The 19,215-nt window shown below is 40.3% G+C and overlaps 1 protein-coding gene across 8 annotated transcripts in view; it reads right to left on the minus strand.

Annotated features, from left to right (window-relative positions):
• The window catches only part of LOC121330749 (E3 ubiquitin-protein ligase RNF220-like), a 127,799-nt gene that overhangs the window by 25,563 nt on the left and 83,021 nt on the right, over positions 1-19,215 (minus strand). For 7 of the 8 annotated variants that reach the window (XM_041277474.1, XM_041277472.1, XM_041277473.1 and 4 more), the window contains exons 3-6: positions 11,116-11,245; positions 5,688-5,733; positions 2,510-2,605; positions 168-210 (exon numbers count right to left, since the gene is read on the minus strand). In XM_041277474.1, the coding sequence (XP_041133408.1) occupies positions 168-210; positions 2,510-2,605; positions 5,688-5,733; positions 11,116-11,245 (315 nt within the window). Of the gene's footprint in view, positions 1-167; positions 211-380; positions 620-2,509; positions 2,606-5,687; positions 5,734-11,115; positions 11,246-19,215 lie in introns of those variants that run through there. The other variant, XM_041277475.1, reaches the window with a different exon arrangement.

Genomic DNA, 19,215 nt, shown 5'->3' on the forward strand with positions numbered 1-19,215 from the left:
CAGAAAAAAATGCGTAGTGCTATACACAAGTACAAATATACCAGATAGTTTTAACAAGTTCCCCACTGAAATTACGATAAAAGCAATTAGCAAAAATATAAATACTACGGTCGTAGCAATTTTCAGGTAGGAAAAAAGTTGTGGAAAACTTAAAAATATGTACGTACCATTCAATCGTGTTTGTCTGTTTGCTCTGACTCGTAAAAACGTCTGGTGAGGGGGGAAAAAAAAAACACCACAAGAGAAATCAGAAAAAAACAATCATCCCATTTATCGTTTCAATTATACATTTAATATCATTTAAAGCAAGGATTGCGCCGGATTGCCCCCACCTCTTTGCATCATCCAGCAACAATTCAGATTGTAAACACAAAACCTACTTGTCTCTCATTGGGCTGCCTCTTCCTTTCCATAACTACAGGCTCCCCCACTTTGTAATTAGGCTCCAAAAGTGACCAAACGGGCCACACACACTAACATGACTTAATCAAAGAAGTGGCACTGTGCCCGCAGCACACCTAAACAGGAGGCAGTCTTAAACCCATAGGAAGGATGCAAAGCGATTTAAAGCACCAGTTCACACAGCTCTCTGTTCAACCTGCTACAGGAGCCATGTTGGCCTCAGTCATGTGACCGGTATAACAACGTGAAAGTTCATTTCGAGCAGAGGAAACAGAATAAAACGGTGTGGTTCTGCGTCTGGGCAGCAGGTGGCAGCAACAAGCTGCTAGCAGTGAGTTCAACAGCAAGTGAATGTGAAGTTCAGATCGTGATAAGAAAGCAAGTATTTTGAATTTTGAATTTTTTCAATCTAATATTTAGGTTACAATCTAATATTTAGGTCATATATGAAAAATACTGTACTGTACTGTACCTGTGTATGTTATTTAGCAGCAAGTGTGTATTTATTTATTTTATTTATTTATTTATTTAATGTTTGTTTATATATTTAATATGGAATGCAATTTAAAACAGCTTACACTTGCAACTTGAAGCCGCGGAATAATACTGCTGTACAAAGTTGCCTTATATACTGCTGCTAGTGTATGTATCTGATTTGTTGCTTGCTGTATGTCCATTCATTACACATCCCCATAAATATATAGGATACATACATCCCCATCGTATAGGATACCATTATATAATCTGTACATTATATAACTCTAGGGCAGTTCTGCTAATGCAAGGTAAGCCTATTGTTTTCATTAACTGCCCTCCCTTACAGTTTACAGAAGATTAGCCACTATGTTTGCTGGAATAGTTATTAACTGTTACAGATAACGATCTAAGCAAAAACATCGATACAGAGTCCTACTGAACACACAGGTTAGAAATAAATCAGGGAAAAGAACAAAGGTTTTCCTTTAAATAACATAAATACATGAATAAAAAAATGATAACATTAAATTATTAACTGGCATTTTTGATAACTGGTCTGTGTGCACCAAATAGCTTTGTGCCATCTCCACCAGCCAAAAAGAGTCAGTGCTGCATTGCTGAACTGTTCTGTTGCCTGAACTGTAGTGTGTCCGAGTTTGTTTCAGTATTATCCTTCAGGGATGAATTAAGATTTGCTGTTCGAGGAATAATAATCAGCACTTTCCTTGTAGTTGCAAGTTTGCAAGTGCTGACTTAAGCTAAGCAAGCATAAGGGACGGACTTTTGCTAACGGATGCAGTCTTGTGGCACCAGTTCAAAACACTGTGTCGTCATTTCATATACATTAGTTTTACGAAATGAGTTGAGTAGTAATAATTTGGAATGATATGAATTATTATCTGTTATCTGGGTGATTTCTAGAAACTATACATTTAGAAAATGAAGCTTGAATAAATGTATGTTTAACAAAGCTTAATTAAAGGTATATCATTAGTAACGATCCAGGAATATTGATGGGATTTCACTGCTCTCTAAGTAGCTGGAGATGCTCCCTTAGCGTACCCATTAGTGTTCTTGTTTGGCAAGTCAAAGTAATGGAGCGGTGCTGTAAATTGGTATGGCACTTTTGGCTAAACAGTCATGGGTGAGAGGGAAAACTGTACGGTACTTTGTGGGTGTTTCAGATGCTGGTAACACTTATACAACAAGCATCAGGCAATTCTACTGTCATAATGCAATTAAGGGACAAGATTGCTGGTTATTTAAAGACTGTTTTTACATAAATTAACATTTTGACTTGAAATTTAAATTAGATACTACACTAAGGGTTGGAATAAAGCTGTTCATTTAATAAGTGTGGAATTTCATACTTCATTGGGATGCAATAGGAAATCATGTTCTTTTTCTTAATATGCAAGTGCAATTGAATTCTTAACTATTCACCCAATTAAAAACCCCTGCAAAGTGTGATATTACCAAGCAATAGTGTGGGTGCCATTTTTGGGTTGGAGTTGTAATATGATCACGTGTCAGAGTTTGTGTGTTTTCGTGTTTTAACCCTGGTTTAACCCTTGTGATGATTCTGTGCACTCAGTTGATCTTTATCCTCTATCTTGCTTGTTTGTCACACCTGATATCTGTCGGAGTGGTGAGTGTCTTCTGATGACAGCGGGGAGGCGGTGGGTGATTCTCCTTCACGTTTGATGTGCACCGATAATAAAATAGACTGTGGAGATAGAAGAAAAAAAAATCAGATTTCAAAATGTTTTATGATACCTGAATCTGGTAATGTATAGAATCTGGGAATGTCCCAAAAAAAGCACACACATTTCAGGACAACGTAGCTTTAAATAAAATAGAGTAGAGCTAGCGTTTTCTGGAACTTGCCCAAAAGATTTTCTCAGTTGGTCTGCTTTTGAGAAATGAATGTGAAAATGAAATGAATATCAGATTCTTCACTCAGTTTCTGATTTTTAGAATTTTCAGTTTTTTCATTCAATTTGTACTTCATGTTTTCTTTCTATACTGCCATTTCTGGACTACACTGGCCCAAACAACAGATTGTACATTCAGAATAAACATTGCAAATGATATTTTCCTGTGTTTTTGTTTAACAATGAAACTGGACCCCAGGTCATGGTACTAGCACTTTAAAGGTATTTCTGTCTTTCTTTGTGTCTCATTGTCATGGGTTATATTTAGGAAGAACCTGTTGGCAGCACATCTGCAATGGCTCTTGAATCTCACAGACATAAAAACAGCCAGAGTGAGCTCAGCGCTCATCTGTTACCCACCTTAGCTTCAACCAGCCACTTTAGATTCCCTGGCATGCAACATTTCCCTACATTGTGTGTTGGTTTATATCCCTCTAAAGATAATTATATAGGATGGGCTTTTGAGCATGCTGCTGGAAGAAGAACTTTTTTTGCTGCAAGGAAATATTTTAGCATATTAGAAATGCATGCAATCATGAAGTTTTGATAAAATAAAATAAAAAATTAATAATAATGTTCCACATTTGCTCAGTTTTAATATATGTGTAGTTTTTCAAATAAAAACCTTCCCCAGTTTGAAAGCTGATTGAGCCAAGCCCTCCAATAAAGGGATGAAGAAATTCTACACAGGGGAAATAGCACTGAAATGAAAGTGGGACTCGGTCAACACAAGCTTTTTATGTGCTTGCCATAAAACAGTTTTATTTACAATCTAACTCAATTAATCAAAAGGAGCAAAAACGTTTTAGTGGCGAACAACTCTAATCCAATATTAATACCTGAAAAATGGCAGCCTCGCTCACAGAGACAGTAAATTAAAGGTTATGTATTGCTATTTATCCTTTTTGCTGGCGAGGCCAAAGACCCATTTATTTGTATGTGTGTGTATGTTTGTTTGTGGCTATACTTGCGTGTGTGTACTCTATATTTTCTGTATTCGGGATGAAATTAACCATTTTCCAGAAGTGAGCACCAAAATGTATTATTTTTAGCGTGACAAATTATTTTATGGAAGAAGTAAATATATATATATATATATATATATATATATATATATATATATACACACACACACACACAGAGAGAGAGCGAGGTACTTCGTTTACATATGCACACGGTTCAGATTATTACTGTCCAGTTTTTAAATTGCATGGAGCCACTTCAATTGTGAATGCTTCGCCGGCATGCTAAACACACAGCTCAAGATGCCAAGTCACGCTTTTGTTGTACGACTCAACTGCCGCTTATAGGATCCGCTAATTCCCTGAACGATTGCTGTTAGACCACTGCTTTTCCAGCACTTTGTTGTTTATCATATTGGCTGGTCTCAAGTTTGCATAATGAATTCGGTTGAGATTAAGATCAAAAGTGCTTCTTTTTTTCTTGCTTACTTTGCTTGCTTTCTTTCTGGTGATTTTCTAAGTTATTATTATTTTCTCTGGAAAGATCTAAAGTATTAAAGTGAAGCCCACTGGCAGTTAAACAAAAAAAAATAATAATCATAATATTAAAGGATGACTTTTGAGTCATTTAGCTCATAAAAAGTGGCCTTTACAAGGTAAAATTATCATCTGGAGAGATGGATCTTTAAGAAAATAATTCATGGCTTCTTCACCCTCCAAAAGGATAGCTGCCACTGGCTAATTCTCCTCTTAATGGCAGTGAGGCCATCAATCTCCAGCCTGACTGCCTGCCTGGTGCCATCACTGCTCCTCGGCTTTTACAGAACAGAAACATTAGTGCTTTCCTTTAACCCTGCTGCCTGGGCTCCTTCCTCAACGGGGAGATTAGGAGCTCATGTGGAATAAATTATTTTTTCACTGATATTTTAAATAAATAAATGTATTAGTTAAGAAATTAATAAAAGATGTTCCACATTGCTCCACATTTCCCAAGTGCTTGTCTGTTTTATAGGATCGTTTCCCAAAACATTTCTCCACAAGAAATACGTTATTTTAATTCCAAACACTGTTTTCTGAGTTTACTTTACCCTGCCCTCAATCATGGGGGCTTCATAAGACAGTAATGAGTGAGGGGTTTCTTCAGTCCAAATACTGGCCACTCGTAGCTTGTACTATACGGCTCAGCTGCTGGTCAAAAAAGTGAAAAAAAAAGTGATATACAATATTGTCAGATCCCATCTCCTTTCCTCTTTCAGCCACGGTGGAGTTGGGTGTCGTTAAGCAGGAAAAGAAAACGCAGGTTGACATTTTGTTAACTGAATTCCTGCAAGAAACGGCCATTTGAGACCATTAAGTGGTTTGGCTCTCCGGTCTCCCAGCCGGCAGTGCGCGGGTCCTGTTTTCTTTTGTTTTCTAAGCGAGAGGAATAGGAAAAGGCTCTTTGTCTGACAGGCTGACAGCAGGGATGAATAAAGCTCATAGCGGGTCGATTCTCTGTTGCCATCCCGGCTTGAACTGCAGTGTCTAAACAGGAGCTTTGCAGGGCACTATAGCCACTGTTATGACATGGATTGGGATTACCTTTCCTCGTAGTAGGGACAGCAGTGGTGTGAAGTCACTCGATGGGTTGTTAGAGTCGCTGCTTTCAATACGACTTAAGGATCTACTGCAACTACCTCTGCGCTAGCAAGGTGCATTTAAATATCTACTACATCTACCATATCAAGCACTCATGCAGAGTTGTGCTGTTACAATGTGTATTTAAACAAGAGTCTTGTTGGAATTAGTGCTAATCCGGACATGCAACAGAATCAAAGCACAGTACGTATAATTGCTGTGCTGTTGGGAGTTTATGATTTACTCAATGAAGTGTGAACGAAAAAAAAAATATATATATATATAATTTTCTTACCTTAGGTGTGTTGGGGGTGATGCTGTCCTTTAGTGCAGGATTCTTGCTGTAAAACATGAATTCAAAATATACATATATAAACAATCGGACACAGTTTCCAAAATCCAGCGGTGAATTTTGTTTTAAAGCTTTTAAATAGAGTCACTTTATTAATGCTAAGCAAGAAGAAAAAAAGATGCACACATGTTTAAAGCTGATGTGGGACACAAGTTCTGTTTTAGCTGTGCTGTATACTTGCGTCTTCAGTCAATCTCAGGTCAGCCTATAATAACAGTGTCTTTTAATATGCCCTAAAAGACAGTTCTGGACTGTTACAGATCTCTTTCACTGTTCACAAAGTGTACTCTCATGAGATGCTCTGTGTACTACGAGACACAGATATATATATATATATATATATTATATATCTATATATAATTTTTTTTTTTTTTTTTTTTCTGGCTGCAGTCATCTGTTAAATTATGATTCTCTTTCAATTGATTTTAAAGACAAAAAGTAGAACCTGCTAAGACGGGTTTATACAAAAAACAGACTTAGTAACAGAATATGTAACACCCATCCCCGAATCCCCCAACAATGCCACTCAGTCAACCAACCCCTGGGCCTAGTTAAATTTGAAACAATTACCGTGGAAAGTAAGATCGCTATGCGGATTTCAGATCTAATATTTTTATTGAAGTTATCATTAAAGTGGAGTTACCCCCTCCCCTGCTAACAGCAAGTGGCATCAGGAAATATATTATTTGTCTGTTATTTGATTTGTCAGCGGAACACCCTAAGCGGTTAGGACTTTGAAATATGTTAAGAGCAATGCGTCAGCTTGTAAACATTGTATTAAACTCAGAAGAGGAGGAGAGAGAGAGCGAGAAAGAAAGACAGGGCTATGTTTTTTTTCTCCAGAGGCCGTCCTACTGGGGCTAATGACATAAAATCACAACCGCATCGACATTGCGGCTTTAAGATGACTGATTAGAAGCCAGAAAGTATTAAACAAGCTAACTAAAGCGGCCAGCAACAATGGGGAGAGACATATCGAATCAGATCTCTTTTCTGAGACAATAATATCCACACACACACACACACACACACACACACACACACACACACACACACACCTCCCCTCACTCTGTGCTGCTTTACCAGAGACATCAATATATTTTTATGAGCCTCTGAAAATATGAGCTGAGGCAAAGTGACAAAAAAACAAGGCTCCTGTCATGTTCGCTTTGTGCCCCGCGCACAGACCCAGATGCTGAGCCTCTTAGACAGGGCGCAGAAATTGAATTTGCCCAGATTTAATCCGCCAACATGATTTGGCAGCCGGGGGGGGGGGCCTGAGAGTTAAAGAAATTAATGAAAGACAGAGGGGAGAGAGAGGAAATCAGGGGATCAAATAGGGGGATAAGAGAAAGAGAAAATGGAGCGATGGAGGGAGGAGGATAGAGATGAGAGAGGAGCAGAGAGAAAGAGAGAGTGTAAGCAACAAAAGGGGCTAAGAAAGCAGAAAGAAAGGGAAACACAATGAAAGTATTAAAACAGAGAAAATGAGGGAGAGATTGGTGGAAAGAGGTTTTTATTCTTTATGTGCGGTGAATGAAGGAGCCTAATGATATTGGTAATGACCTCCTCAGCTCCTGTGTCCATTTAAATGGATGTTGGAATTCTCATTATATGTTATACAGTACTGCTTTTTGGGCAGTCACACATTTGAAGGTCCTAAAACCAAAAAAAGACTACTGAGTATGATGTCAAAAGGGCACACACACACACACACACTCACTCACTCTAGCATGGGCGCTTGATTGATCTGCCAAAGTGAGGATTCACACACAAATCAGAGCGACCTGAAAGAGGATAAATTCACATTAGCAGTGCACTGTTTGCGAGATAATAAACACACTCTCTGCGTCATAAATTTAACTTCTGACACTGCATTCATTGGCCAACTCTCAGTGATCCTGCCTCTCAACGTTGTTAGGGAGAGGCGTGTGGGGGTCCCCTTTAAAATCACTGCTACTAATGCATACCATAATTAATTTGTGCACACTAACCCATACACACATGGAATGAGAGGGACCATTTTCATATAAGGGAAATCATAAGATATGGATGCAGCATATACAGGTTTTCCACTTTGAGTATATAAATCAGTTGGGTAGATACCAACCATTAAGAAACTAGTAACTATAAGTGAGGAGAGGACTAGTGTATTGCTGTACGGTCTTGTTGTCACAGCTTTTCGCTTTGCAATTTCAATACATTTTGATGTGTGTGCTTTGGCAAAAAGTTGCCTGTCTCTCTAGTCATGGACTTGGGCCAGTGAAATGATTTTGAAATGAGCAGAAACTGAAAAATGAGAAAAGCAGAGAGACAAAGTGAGAGAGCAAAGCAGAGTATGAGAAAGATGCTTTCATTTAGTTTATGAGATATTTAAACAGGGCAAGACAATTTACAAAAAAGCTATTTTACAACAAGGCCTTGCTACCTTGACACAAGTCAATACCCATCCCCCACAAAAACAATACAATGAAGAAGACAGAGAATACAATTCTAACAAGCAATCATAAAAATATCTGAGAACAGGTAATAACGATGGGTAGAATCAGTGGGGTCCACAGAATTTTATATAACAGAACCAAGTATTTAATGTCTAGCAGATGGATTAGACCCTCTTTCCTAAAAAAATCCTAAAAAAAGTAGACCATTAAATAAAAGCCATTATCATTTTTTAAAATGTATTTGAAGTCATTAAAAATAGGTTTATAGAATGAAGACCCTTAATTTATTTTTTTTCTAGCTATTACAGTCCTTAGAACGTACTAGGTTAAACCAACTGACACACACACACACACACACACACACACACACACACACACACACACACACACACACACACACGCAGCCACACGCAGCCACTGTATCCACCACAGAATAACTTACTTGCTCTCAGATTTATGATGTCCTCAATTCCAATGTTAAATGAGAAGTAAGGAAAATCAATTAATTCGCAAATTTTTTCAATTAAAAATCAAGATAAATCACAGCTTTGTTATGAAGGAAAGGCCAAATCTGTTAATATGTTAACTTACTTTATTGGTGTGTGTGTGTGTGTGTATGTGTGAAGGTGTTGGGAGGGGTGTGTTTAAAAGTAGCCTCGCAGGCCAGTGATGGAGATTTGACGGCTGCAGGGGCCTGTGCCCTTGAGCATGTCATTGCGGCCGGCTGTGTGCTGTGGGACCAGAAGAAGACTGATAAAAAACTATCGAGCGGCCGAGGGGGAGGACGGAGCACTCCGTCTTTATTGATCAGGCGGGAATTTAACTTGCTGCACAGATAGACTGTGTCAGCTGCTGGGCAGGCAGGGAGAGTGGGACGAAAAGAGAAGAGAGAGAAAGGGAGGGGGAGAGAGGAAGTGGGAGAGGAGGAGATGAAAAAGGGAGGGTGAGAGAGGTTGGGGGAAGAGAGAAAGGAGAAGGCATGTGAAAAAAAGGAGTGTGGAGGAGAGAGGGAAAGAGTCACAAGGAGAAAGTTGAGTGTCAGTTTTAGTTCTTTTACCAAAGATTTATCAGAAAGAATTACTATTGGAATTTGGTCAAGACACAGCTTTTCTACAAAAAGTGCCAAGGTATTGTAATTCCCACAAAGCGGACAGGACCTTAGTTTAGTGTTTTGCCAAAAGGATGGCCTTCCCTACTGAACAACTAACACCACTTCATAAACTGCAGTACCAAGTTTTCCTAGGTGGTCAGCCATTAAAGTACTGACTCAACTCTCAGTTTGGCCTGTCCTTGAAGAGACAGTGCACTCAGTTTTAAATTCCCCTGATTTAACAAGCACCGAAAGAATACCAGAAAAATAAAGATTAAATAAAAAGAATCTGAAAGAAGAGATAAAGATTGCTTTTTTTTTGTTTCCCAACCCTGTGTTCCAGCCAAATTGATTTGGTGGGGATATGTAGATTACACTGCCCTCTAAGCTATCCGCCAGATTGATGTGTAAGGGCATGATAGATTTCAATTTACATACACGAGGAACTGAGCGAGAGGGGAAAAAAAAAAGAACAGATGACACGATGAAAGAGGGAGCACGGCGCTGCTTGCGTTAAGCACAGCAGCCACAATCTCATATATCTCCACACAGCCTCCGGCAAGACGTCTGCCTAATGTTACACCTTAAATATCCTTTTCCATTTTACATGCATTCAAGTCTCATTTGGACAAAATGAAACAGTATTATTAAAGAGAGATTTTGCACAAATTGCCCTGAATTCGACGTGTCACATTCAATGAGGTTTGTACATACGCAACGCAGAGGAATGGCAAGGCCTTATTGAAATGATGGCAGTGCAGGTGGGAAATCTACATGATTGGGGGTGAGTGGGGGTGTTAAGGACAGACAGGCTGTTTCAATACCAGGGATGGTGGATCAGTGGTTAGCACATTCACCTCCGGTTTTCAAGTCTCAGATTTGACTCCTGTGTTATGAGTAGATTTCTGTTTTGTATCAAAATGTATCTTCCTTTCAGTGTGATCTTTTCCACATATTATTGTACTGAATAGCAGTCATATAAAAAGGATTGGTGTATACCGTGATAAATTGAGTTATTGATAATTTGGTTAAAAATATTAAAAACAACATCATATTATATGTTAATTTGATTGATAGCATTTATGTCGCTTTCAACTGTTAAAATGTACTCCTATTTTGCGTACAGTATTAGCTACAGTATATAGTCAGGGTAACCTTTCTCTTTGCGATTCCCTTCAACGGAAAGATAAACTCAGTCAGCACGTCTAGTTTCTCCAGCCAGCTAAATCAAGACATACGGCTTGCCATGGTAGTTGGTGCTGGGGCATAACTCAGGTGTGTCTGGCGAAGGGGTTAATAGGAAACGAACAGGGGAGACTAAACCATAAAACCCCTGACATGGACCACTGTCCGCCGCTTACAAACGAAGAAGAATGGCGCTATCTCTTTAAATACCGTCCATCGTTAAACAAAGCAGACAGCTCCGCCTTGTCCTGACACACTGGCAGGAGGATGGGGGGAGAGAAAAGGCGCTCTTTATTAATTATTAAATAACGACTCCCATTGTGCCGTGATAGATAACACTCAATCTACTACTACTCAGATCATTCAGGCTACACGCTGGGCTAATCTTCCACACTGACTCATCCCCCGAAGCTCTCAGGAGTTCACAGTCTGCTTTTTGCTGATGCCACGAGTGTGGCTTGTGGTTAGAGCCAAGGGACTTGAAAGTAAGCAGTGTGGCCCAGTTGGTACAGCTGAGTGACTGGAAAGTAAGCATTGTGTCCTAGTGGTTAAAGTACATGTTTTAACAAAATAACCTTACCTTAAATAAATTATGGATATATATATAGCCATAATTTCATAGGCCTTTTCATTTCGGATGTGAAAAACCACTCACCCGAGGTGTAGCTGAGTGAGCCGGTTCATCTCCTGCTCCATGTGGTCCTGTAGCTCTCCTGGCCGCAGCAGCACCTGACAGATGGGGCAGATGGGGGCCTGGCTGTCATACAGAGAAGCCTTTTTCTTGCCTGAAAAGAACAAAACAGGTCTGTTAGCAATTAGTGTAGCAAGGACAAAAGCCAAAGCATACTGTGGGGTCAACATAGCAGACAACTAGATTTCTTCAGATACATGAAATGGCAAAATATTGTATGTATATTGTGTCATTTACTAGTGATTTTTGAACAAGGCAAGGCTCAGTCGCTTGGGATTTGGCAGGAAAAAATATCCACCTATTAAGGGTGCAGGTGAAACACCCTAACCTGCCCTTCATACAGATAGAAAGAAGAGATTTACTGCACTCAGGCCTCTGGAACGCTTTGCTTGCCTCTTCTTCTTACATGAATTAAACTACAGTATACTTTTGCATCCAGTGGCTAACAAAGCTAACTTTTAAAAACAAACAAAGCACACGTCACTGGGACTTCAAACGATTTCCAAATCTAAAAGCTGCTTACAGTAAAAAAATAAACATCAGGCTGCGGCAGGAGACTTCCTGCCCTGGTCTTGTGTCTGTCCCCTGTTTAGGACAGGGGTGGAATTTCTATTTATAATGCCGACTCCACGGGGAAACAATGGGCCGGCTCGCGTCTGACTCCCAGAATAATCGCAGGCAGGATATCCTGGATGGATCATCATCACCACGACAACTAAGTAGGTTGAATCCAATACAATTAGCAGAAGCACTTTTGCTAACCACAGTAGGACACTAGCTTGATGTTTGCTGTTTTTGCTTGGGGGATTGTTGAAATGGGCAAAGGGCCTCTTTAGAAGCCAGTGTTCATGCTCTCAGTTGCTATCCTGTATGGATTTGCAGTTCTGATTTGAGCTACAGCCTTACATGTGTCTCAAGACACTTCATTTCCCAGACCAGGGCTACGGGTTAAGCCACAGTGTAGTGCTGAAACAAGGATTCAAGCATGGTGTTTGTACTAAATACATTTCTGGGCTCTAAGCGGCTGTGTCCTTGACTTAGAGGGCAGTAGTGTGTTTGGGTAGTGATGTACTGATATGCCTATAATTTAAAAAGGTGGTGGACCAATGCATCCCCCACACACGCATACAAACACACACACACACACACACACTCACACACACACACACACACACACACACACACACACACACACACACACACACACACACACACACACACAGAAACTCTCCAGGGGCACATAGCGCAGCACAGATATTGGCCTGTCAGAACTATTTCCTACGAGAGAACAGATTCATCAGTGCTGAGCTGGCGAGGTCAATGTTAGCACGGCTTACAGGCAGGCGTGCCGTCGCATACCCAACTCTGATTCCCCAGCCCTGCCACTTAACCACCCGGCGCTCTGGACACTTTAAGTGACTTTGAGAAATGGCTAATCGATTACAATTCTCTGCGTCTATGTCTGTCGCTCTCTCCCTTTCTCTCTCTCTCTCTCTGTCTCTGCCTGTCTCTCTCCCTCTTCATCCTCCTCACCCCCCCTCACCTTTTTCAATTCACTTCAATTCAATTCAAAAAAGCTTTATTGGAAAGACATTCAAGTTGATCTATATCAATTGCAGTCAACACATGAACAAAACTAAAACACATTTTGTAGTACAGTATACTATTTACCTAAATACAAATGTATTCAGTCGTACATTTTGCGGTTGCCATGCATTTAAAAAAACAAAAACAAAAATAAACATTATTTTCTGAAACTGTTTTAGAAAGTCATTAAAATTGAAGTCAGTCCTTTTTTTAAATATCACACAGGTTCCTCTCTGGTCTTCCTCTCACTATCTGCTCTCTCTCCTCTCCAGTATATTCCAGCAGTGTCTGGGGGCAGTGCAGCTGGCCGATAGATAGTGTTTCTCTCAGCAACTAAAGAGAGTGGGAGCACGGCTGTGTTTAATCTATTAGTATTGCAATCAATGGGTGTGATAATCAAGTCCTTCACTGTACTTGTGTTAGCTCAGTCCTTTTATTTAATATATGCTACCCCCTAACAAATATCCTCTAGAGAGACAGGGAGCCAGCATCCTGTACTGCCTGTCTGTCTGTCTATCTTTCTTTCGAGCAGTTGCCTGTCTCTTTTTTCACTGCTGTCTGTTTGTCTGCCTGTGCATCTCTGAGTGTGCATCTGATAGAGCAAAAGACATCACTCACCCCCTCCCATCTCACAAAACAAAATGAGCTGCTGAAGAGTTATTCATATTTAATTCACTACTAAGTGTAGTGATTATTTCCAAGTAAATGGCTGGTTGCACAGCTGTGACCACTAATGAAGGGGTGGATGTGTAATAGACCTGGGTTCTGACACACCCCTCAGACACACACTCACACACTCGCTCTCCTACTCTTCTATGATGTGAGCTGTTGCAGAAACTTATACCTGCGCAATTTCAAAATAAAATAAAAGCAAAATTACAATTGTCAATCTCTTCCCAGTCATTGAGAAACTGGCAATTTCTGAGATCTAAAAGTCAAATTTCTGCTCAATTATACATACAAGCCTATGTAAAGCTACTTTGCTAGTTGCCAGTACCCTCAATAATAATGTTTTTATATTCATATTCAGAAGCATTCCCAATCTAGACTGTGACTGGTTCCTTAGAGTCTATAGATGGTGGGTTCTGAAATCGACCGGAGGCAAGTTCTGAGCTTATACACAAAATATCAAAAGAGAGCTGATTATGTTTAAATACAAACCATATGAGTCCCAGGCTTCTGAAATGGTAAGTAATGAGAGTGTTGTAATGCTTTCAGCAAGACAACTCACAAAGCTGAGGTCTGTAATGACACAGGCAGCTTTCCATTTCAACCATCGATCTCAATGTGTGTACTCAATGCCAGGAAGGCACAGGCCTGCATTCATTACTGCTGTTACTTGAGTCTGTTTTCATTGCACTTTTAAACATGCCATTTTATTTTGTCCATACTTGCTAAAAGAGAGAAACATCGCCTAACACCTAACGTTTCAGTCACTGGGTGCTTTGGTGGGTGAAATTGGAACGTGGCAGTAATTTAAAAATGTAGCAATTTATTTCTGGTGTTGAAACAGTTCAGAAAACAGATGCACAAACTGTGCACTGGAGAAAAAGCTTGGTAAATCTATATTGTTTGGTTTTTTTTTTTTTTTTAAATGAGAAGGCGACTTTTTTCAGCAAAAAGAAAGACAACAGCTCTTTAGCAAACTCCGATGGCGGGGAATGTATTTTAAGCCCCTCTAATGAGCCGCCAGCAGGTAAGTTTCTCGTGGCGGGGCTGTCATGTGTGCTCAGAATAAGGCGCACCAGGGCTGCCTAATGAAAAACAATCCGACAGGCTCATCTGTCAGCGCAGTGATAGATGACACATCTCCCGCTCGCAACAAGGGGTTTCAGCACTGCACTGTGTGTGAGCAGTGAGGGAGGGTGCAAACGGGAGGGGGGGGGGGGGGGGGGGACTTCACTTCTCTGACATGTCAAGTTTGGGTGAGGAAAATATTAAATGTTGATGAAACTGTCGTTTGGCAGAGAGTAAAAAAAGTAATAAGAAGAAGAATAAAAAGCCAGGACACTGTCGGTGCAGTTCTGCTCCTCCCGCACTCTCTACTGAGTGGAGACAGAAAAGACAGCTGGAGACATGTATCTGTTCAAATCTACCTGATTATCTATCTACTAGTCCCTGGCATCCCGCTCTGTGAAGCCAACAATACAGTTGAGCTACTGGTTCTGCTCTTGTCAAATCCACCGCTCTTGTCACAGCCCAAAATCTAATTTGACCAAAATCCAATTCATAATGAGCAGATCTGGTACATGTCTATTATTGTAGTTTCCCAACCTGTGGTCCTAGGATTTCTTCTAGACGTTCCCTGAAAAAATCACAACAGGAGGTTATTTACTGCATCAACAGCCCATTAATCCAAAAAAGAAGATGTGTATCATTTTACTCAAAAGAAAAGTAAGTGGCAGTTTTAAAGATATTATTTGTGTGATTAATAATATGTTTTCAGTCAAATAAACTTTTTAATAATTTTACATTTCACTTTTTTAAAATCAGAAAATTGTATAGGTTAAGCATTCTTCACACATCAGGTGACTGGCCTATAGCACCGGAAGCAGCACATTGCTTGTACAGTCCCACAGTGCTCCAGGACTTGGACACTGTGGAACACTTCCCGCTGGTCCCCCATCAATCAGGTTCAACAGACCAGTTGTGCTGGGCTAATGCTTTTCCTATAGAGAGACACATTATGTCAACGTGTTCCTGGGCACCTCGTCTTCACACCCTCCCCTGTCTCCAGAGAGTAAATCAACCAAATTGAGATGCCAATGATTAATGGAGCAGCCTCGACACCCTATCTCAAAATAAAGAGAAGAAAACAAGACAGCACCTCATCAGTCGAGCCCCCTTCCTCTCTATCTCTATCTCTATCACTCTCTACATTTCCCCTTCCCATCCCTCTTATTCCCTCTTACTCCCCTTCTTCTCTCTTCCTCCCCCTCTATCTCTTTTTCCGTCTTCCTCTCTGTCTCTCCCCCTCTCTTTCTCCTTCATCTCTTTGACTGATGGGGAGACACAGACGGAGAGATGTGGCCAGCAGTGTGCAGTGGCTGTCAATGTTTTAAAGATGATTAATGTGGGAGGCGGGCTTGCCCGGGACCCCAGCGGAATGGAGACGGTTTATCCAGAATGGGTGTCGAGGCCCCTGTTTGCGCAGGAGCTCTTTTTAATCTGCCGGAGCACAGAGGAAGAGAAAGACTGAGAGGGAAGGTGGCAAGGGGGGGGGGGGGGGGGGGGGGGGGGGGGATAACAAGGAAATAGGACTGACAAAACTTTTTAGTGTGGAGATTCTTCACCAAAATGCCAAACGAACAGCAAGGAGGGGGTGGCTGGGGGGGGGGAGGAGTTCTGACAGCCCTGATTGAATACACGCTTGATTCCTCGTAATGCGACAAGATGGATCATTTCATTTCCCCACCACCAAGTGACAATCTGCATTTTTATCGTTTCGGTAATTTGGATCCGCTCCCCCGACTTATTTTGTGTTAACTACAAAAATGATTCGTACTCTTATTTGTAATATTCTTCTTCTTCTACTCACTGTAATTTTAATAAAAAACACATTAAGGAACCACCATATATATATATTATATATATATAATATATAAATATATATATATTATTATATATATATATATATATATATATATATATATATATATATATATATATATATATATATATTCTTTGCTCATTGCTCATTATATTACTCATATAATTGAATTATCACAGTAAAATTGTTCATGTGACATAGTCAATCAAAAATCTATAATTACAACACAACCACTTGACTATTAAATACTCTGTATAACTTATAATACTGAAAATAGCAGCATAGAGGGCTGCTTGGCACATTTTCAAAGACAACAGGGCAGAAGGGCATCACATACAGGTTACCAAGCACCTGGTGTTTATAAAAAGAAGATTTGATTGGTTTTTATTGTAATGACTGACGTATACTTGCATTAAATTGTATTATTTTTTTATATATATTTTGCACTGTCTAAAATTGTAGTCTCTCACACACAAAGACCAGTGCACACACACTCCCACTAACACACACTACATTGGACTGGGTGTTCATGATTTTTCAAAACAGCGTCTCGTGTCCTCCTATTTACTTTGGTTGATACTGGTGGGTGCATGTTATAAAAGCAAAACAAAAGAAAACAGAGAAAGAGTGTGTCTGTGAAGTATGCTAGCCAGTGTATCAACACATGTGGATTGTATCAATCCGAGCTCTGTCATCATTCATTGACATGTTTTAACACAGGCATTGAGCCCCGCTGGCAGGTTATTGATACGCTGAATCCATTATCGCTCTAATACACTTGTCTGACCCCCCCCCCCCCCCCCCCCCCCCCCATACTGTATTCCTGTGGCCAGAGCGACCGATTTGAAACGGTGACACTACTTTACCCCACAACAACGTACAGGTGTCACAGGTATTGAACAGGTCCTTCAATACTTCCTCATGCTCGTTGTACTAAATGGGCAGCCTAACTAAATCACACTCCCTGCCACTAACACTGCTGCTTACTATCTCGCTCCCAGACCTCAATATGCTCAAACACTCAGCCGATAAATCACAATGGCACAGTGCCTGATTATGTGTGCCTCACCACCACGCCTCACAACAATAGCAAACAATTGTCAAACTGCTTGGTTGATGCTGGTCGGTAGCACTTACAAAAAATAACACAAAATGGGACAGGACTGTTGTATTGATTTTGAAGCATCTTCTTTTTCTTATTAGGATATCTTAAAATAATAAAAAAAAGAAACAATGTATATTAAAGTAAGACATCAAGATGATCTCACTGTTGATGAAGGAGTTAAAAGGAACCTAGAATCTTCTGGGCACTTTTTTTTACAGTGGTATGCTTCCACATTGTCAATACAGCAGCATTTCCTTTAAACTTTCACAAACCGCTTTAAAACATTCACATACATTAAAGTGAAAGAAATCTCATCCAGAAACTGGCATTTGTCCACTGGAAAACTCCTCCAGGACCCATAAGCTGTCTGCGCTTCAGATCCATTTACATTTCCTTAACTGCTTCTGTATTTATTATATATACATGTATACAGTATATACTTACAACGCAATGGCGAGAGAGAGAGGAGAGAGAGCAATTTATTCTTAGTCGAGCGGAAAGAGATCTCAGACCCCTAAAGGTTTACCCAAGCAGGGGCTCTATGTAGTGTACAGCAAATGAACTGGCTAGAGAACAAAGGATCTGCTAATAAGCTCTGTGCTAAACAGCTTTAAAAAGTGCTAACATTGTAATTTTGTTATGAGTGGAGAAATTCCGACTGTACTTTACCCCCCGCCAGCTCATCTGTTGCTTTTGCTTTTCACTTCAGAAACGGTTACCTGCCGGCATAAACCCACATTTTATTAAAGAGCTTGTTCATCAGGTGCGTGTGTGTGTGTGTGTGTGTGTGTGTGTGTGGGGGGGGGGGGGGGGTCTTTTTTTTTAATTGGAAAGAGTTTCCCGTCGGGATCAGACGCCCCCAGTAGGGAGGTAAAGCGCTGCCACTGCGCGTGCCACGTGTTTCACCTCTTAAAAAAGAAAACAGAAAAGCACTGACTTTATTAATAGACTGGCAGTCTGCATCTGGTATCTGGAGCAATCACTTCCCTGCCAATGACTGAAGCACGCACAGACAAACACAACAGACACATGCGGGCTTACATACTCAGATCTGCTTTATTACGTTCCACCACCATGTGGCACTGTGCGCTATGTGGCAAAGAAAGACCTCTACTCAAACAAGTAACAATTCAAAAATTCGACCATCATTGGCAATGACAAAAAGGCCTGCAGCGTATTACTAAAACAGTAACATCCATGCTGGTAATTGAAGCAGATACAGACCCTAATACACACCCAAACAGTGCACATTATTTCATAGTGTATTAAAAGGGGTGTTTAGAAAACTCGGGGCTCCTCTTTGAAACCACTGCCAGCAGGTGACACCATGTGTAACATATGACAATGAAAAATCCCCATTCAAAGAAACCGCAATAACAACACTCGCAATCACAGACAACTGGCAGTGTCTCATGTACGTCACCATCTTTCATATTTCTTTTTGCCTTCAAAGCAGGGAAAGAGTCCTCGGATCAATTAGCATCAATTACAGGCTGACTTCATTTAATCGTGGTGTGAAGATGAATTTGTCATTTTTAGGTTTGAATTAATGGGGGCCCTTGAACTTTTCCTTGGCAGGGAGATCATTCTCTTTTTAAAAAGTGCTGAAAATTGAGTTCCAGAAGAGGCATCAGGATGCATTGCGGGGGGGGGGGCAGAGTTACAAAGAGCCTTCAGTAGCTCACTGGTTTGGGAAAATGCAGGGCTTTTGCCACTTATGTGAACAAGATGTATCTTAGATGGCTATCGTCTATAAATAATTACAAATAAATAGAGAGAATTGTTCTTTCCTGATGTAATCAAACAGTGATGAGATAACTCA

The sequence above is a fragment of the Polyodon spathula genome, chromosome 18 (genome assembly GCF_017654505.1).
Source record: "Polyodon spathula isolate WHYD16114869_AA chromosome 18, ASM1765450v1, whole genome shotgun sequence".
Taxonomy (NCBI): Eukaryota; Metazoa; Chordata; class Actinopteri; order Acipenseriformes; family Polyodontidae; genus Polyodon; species Polyodon spathula.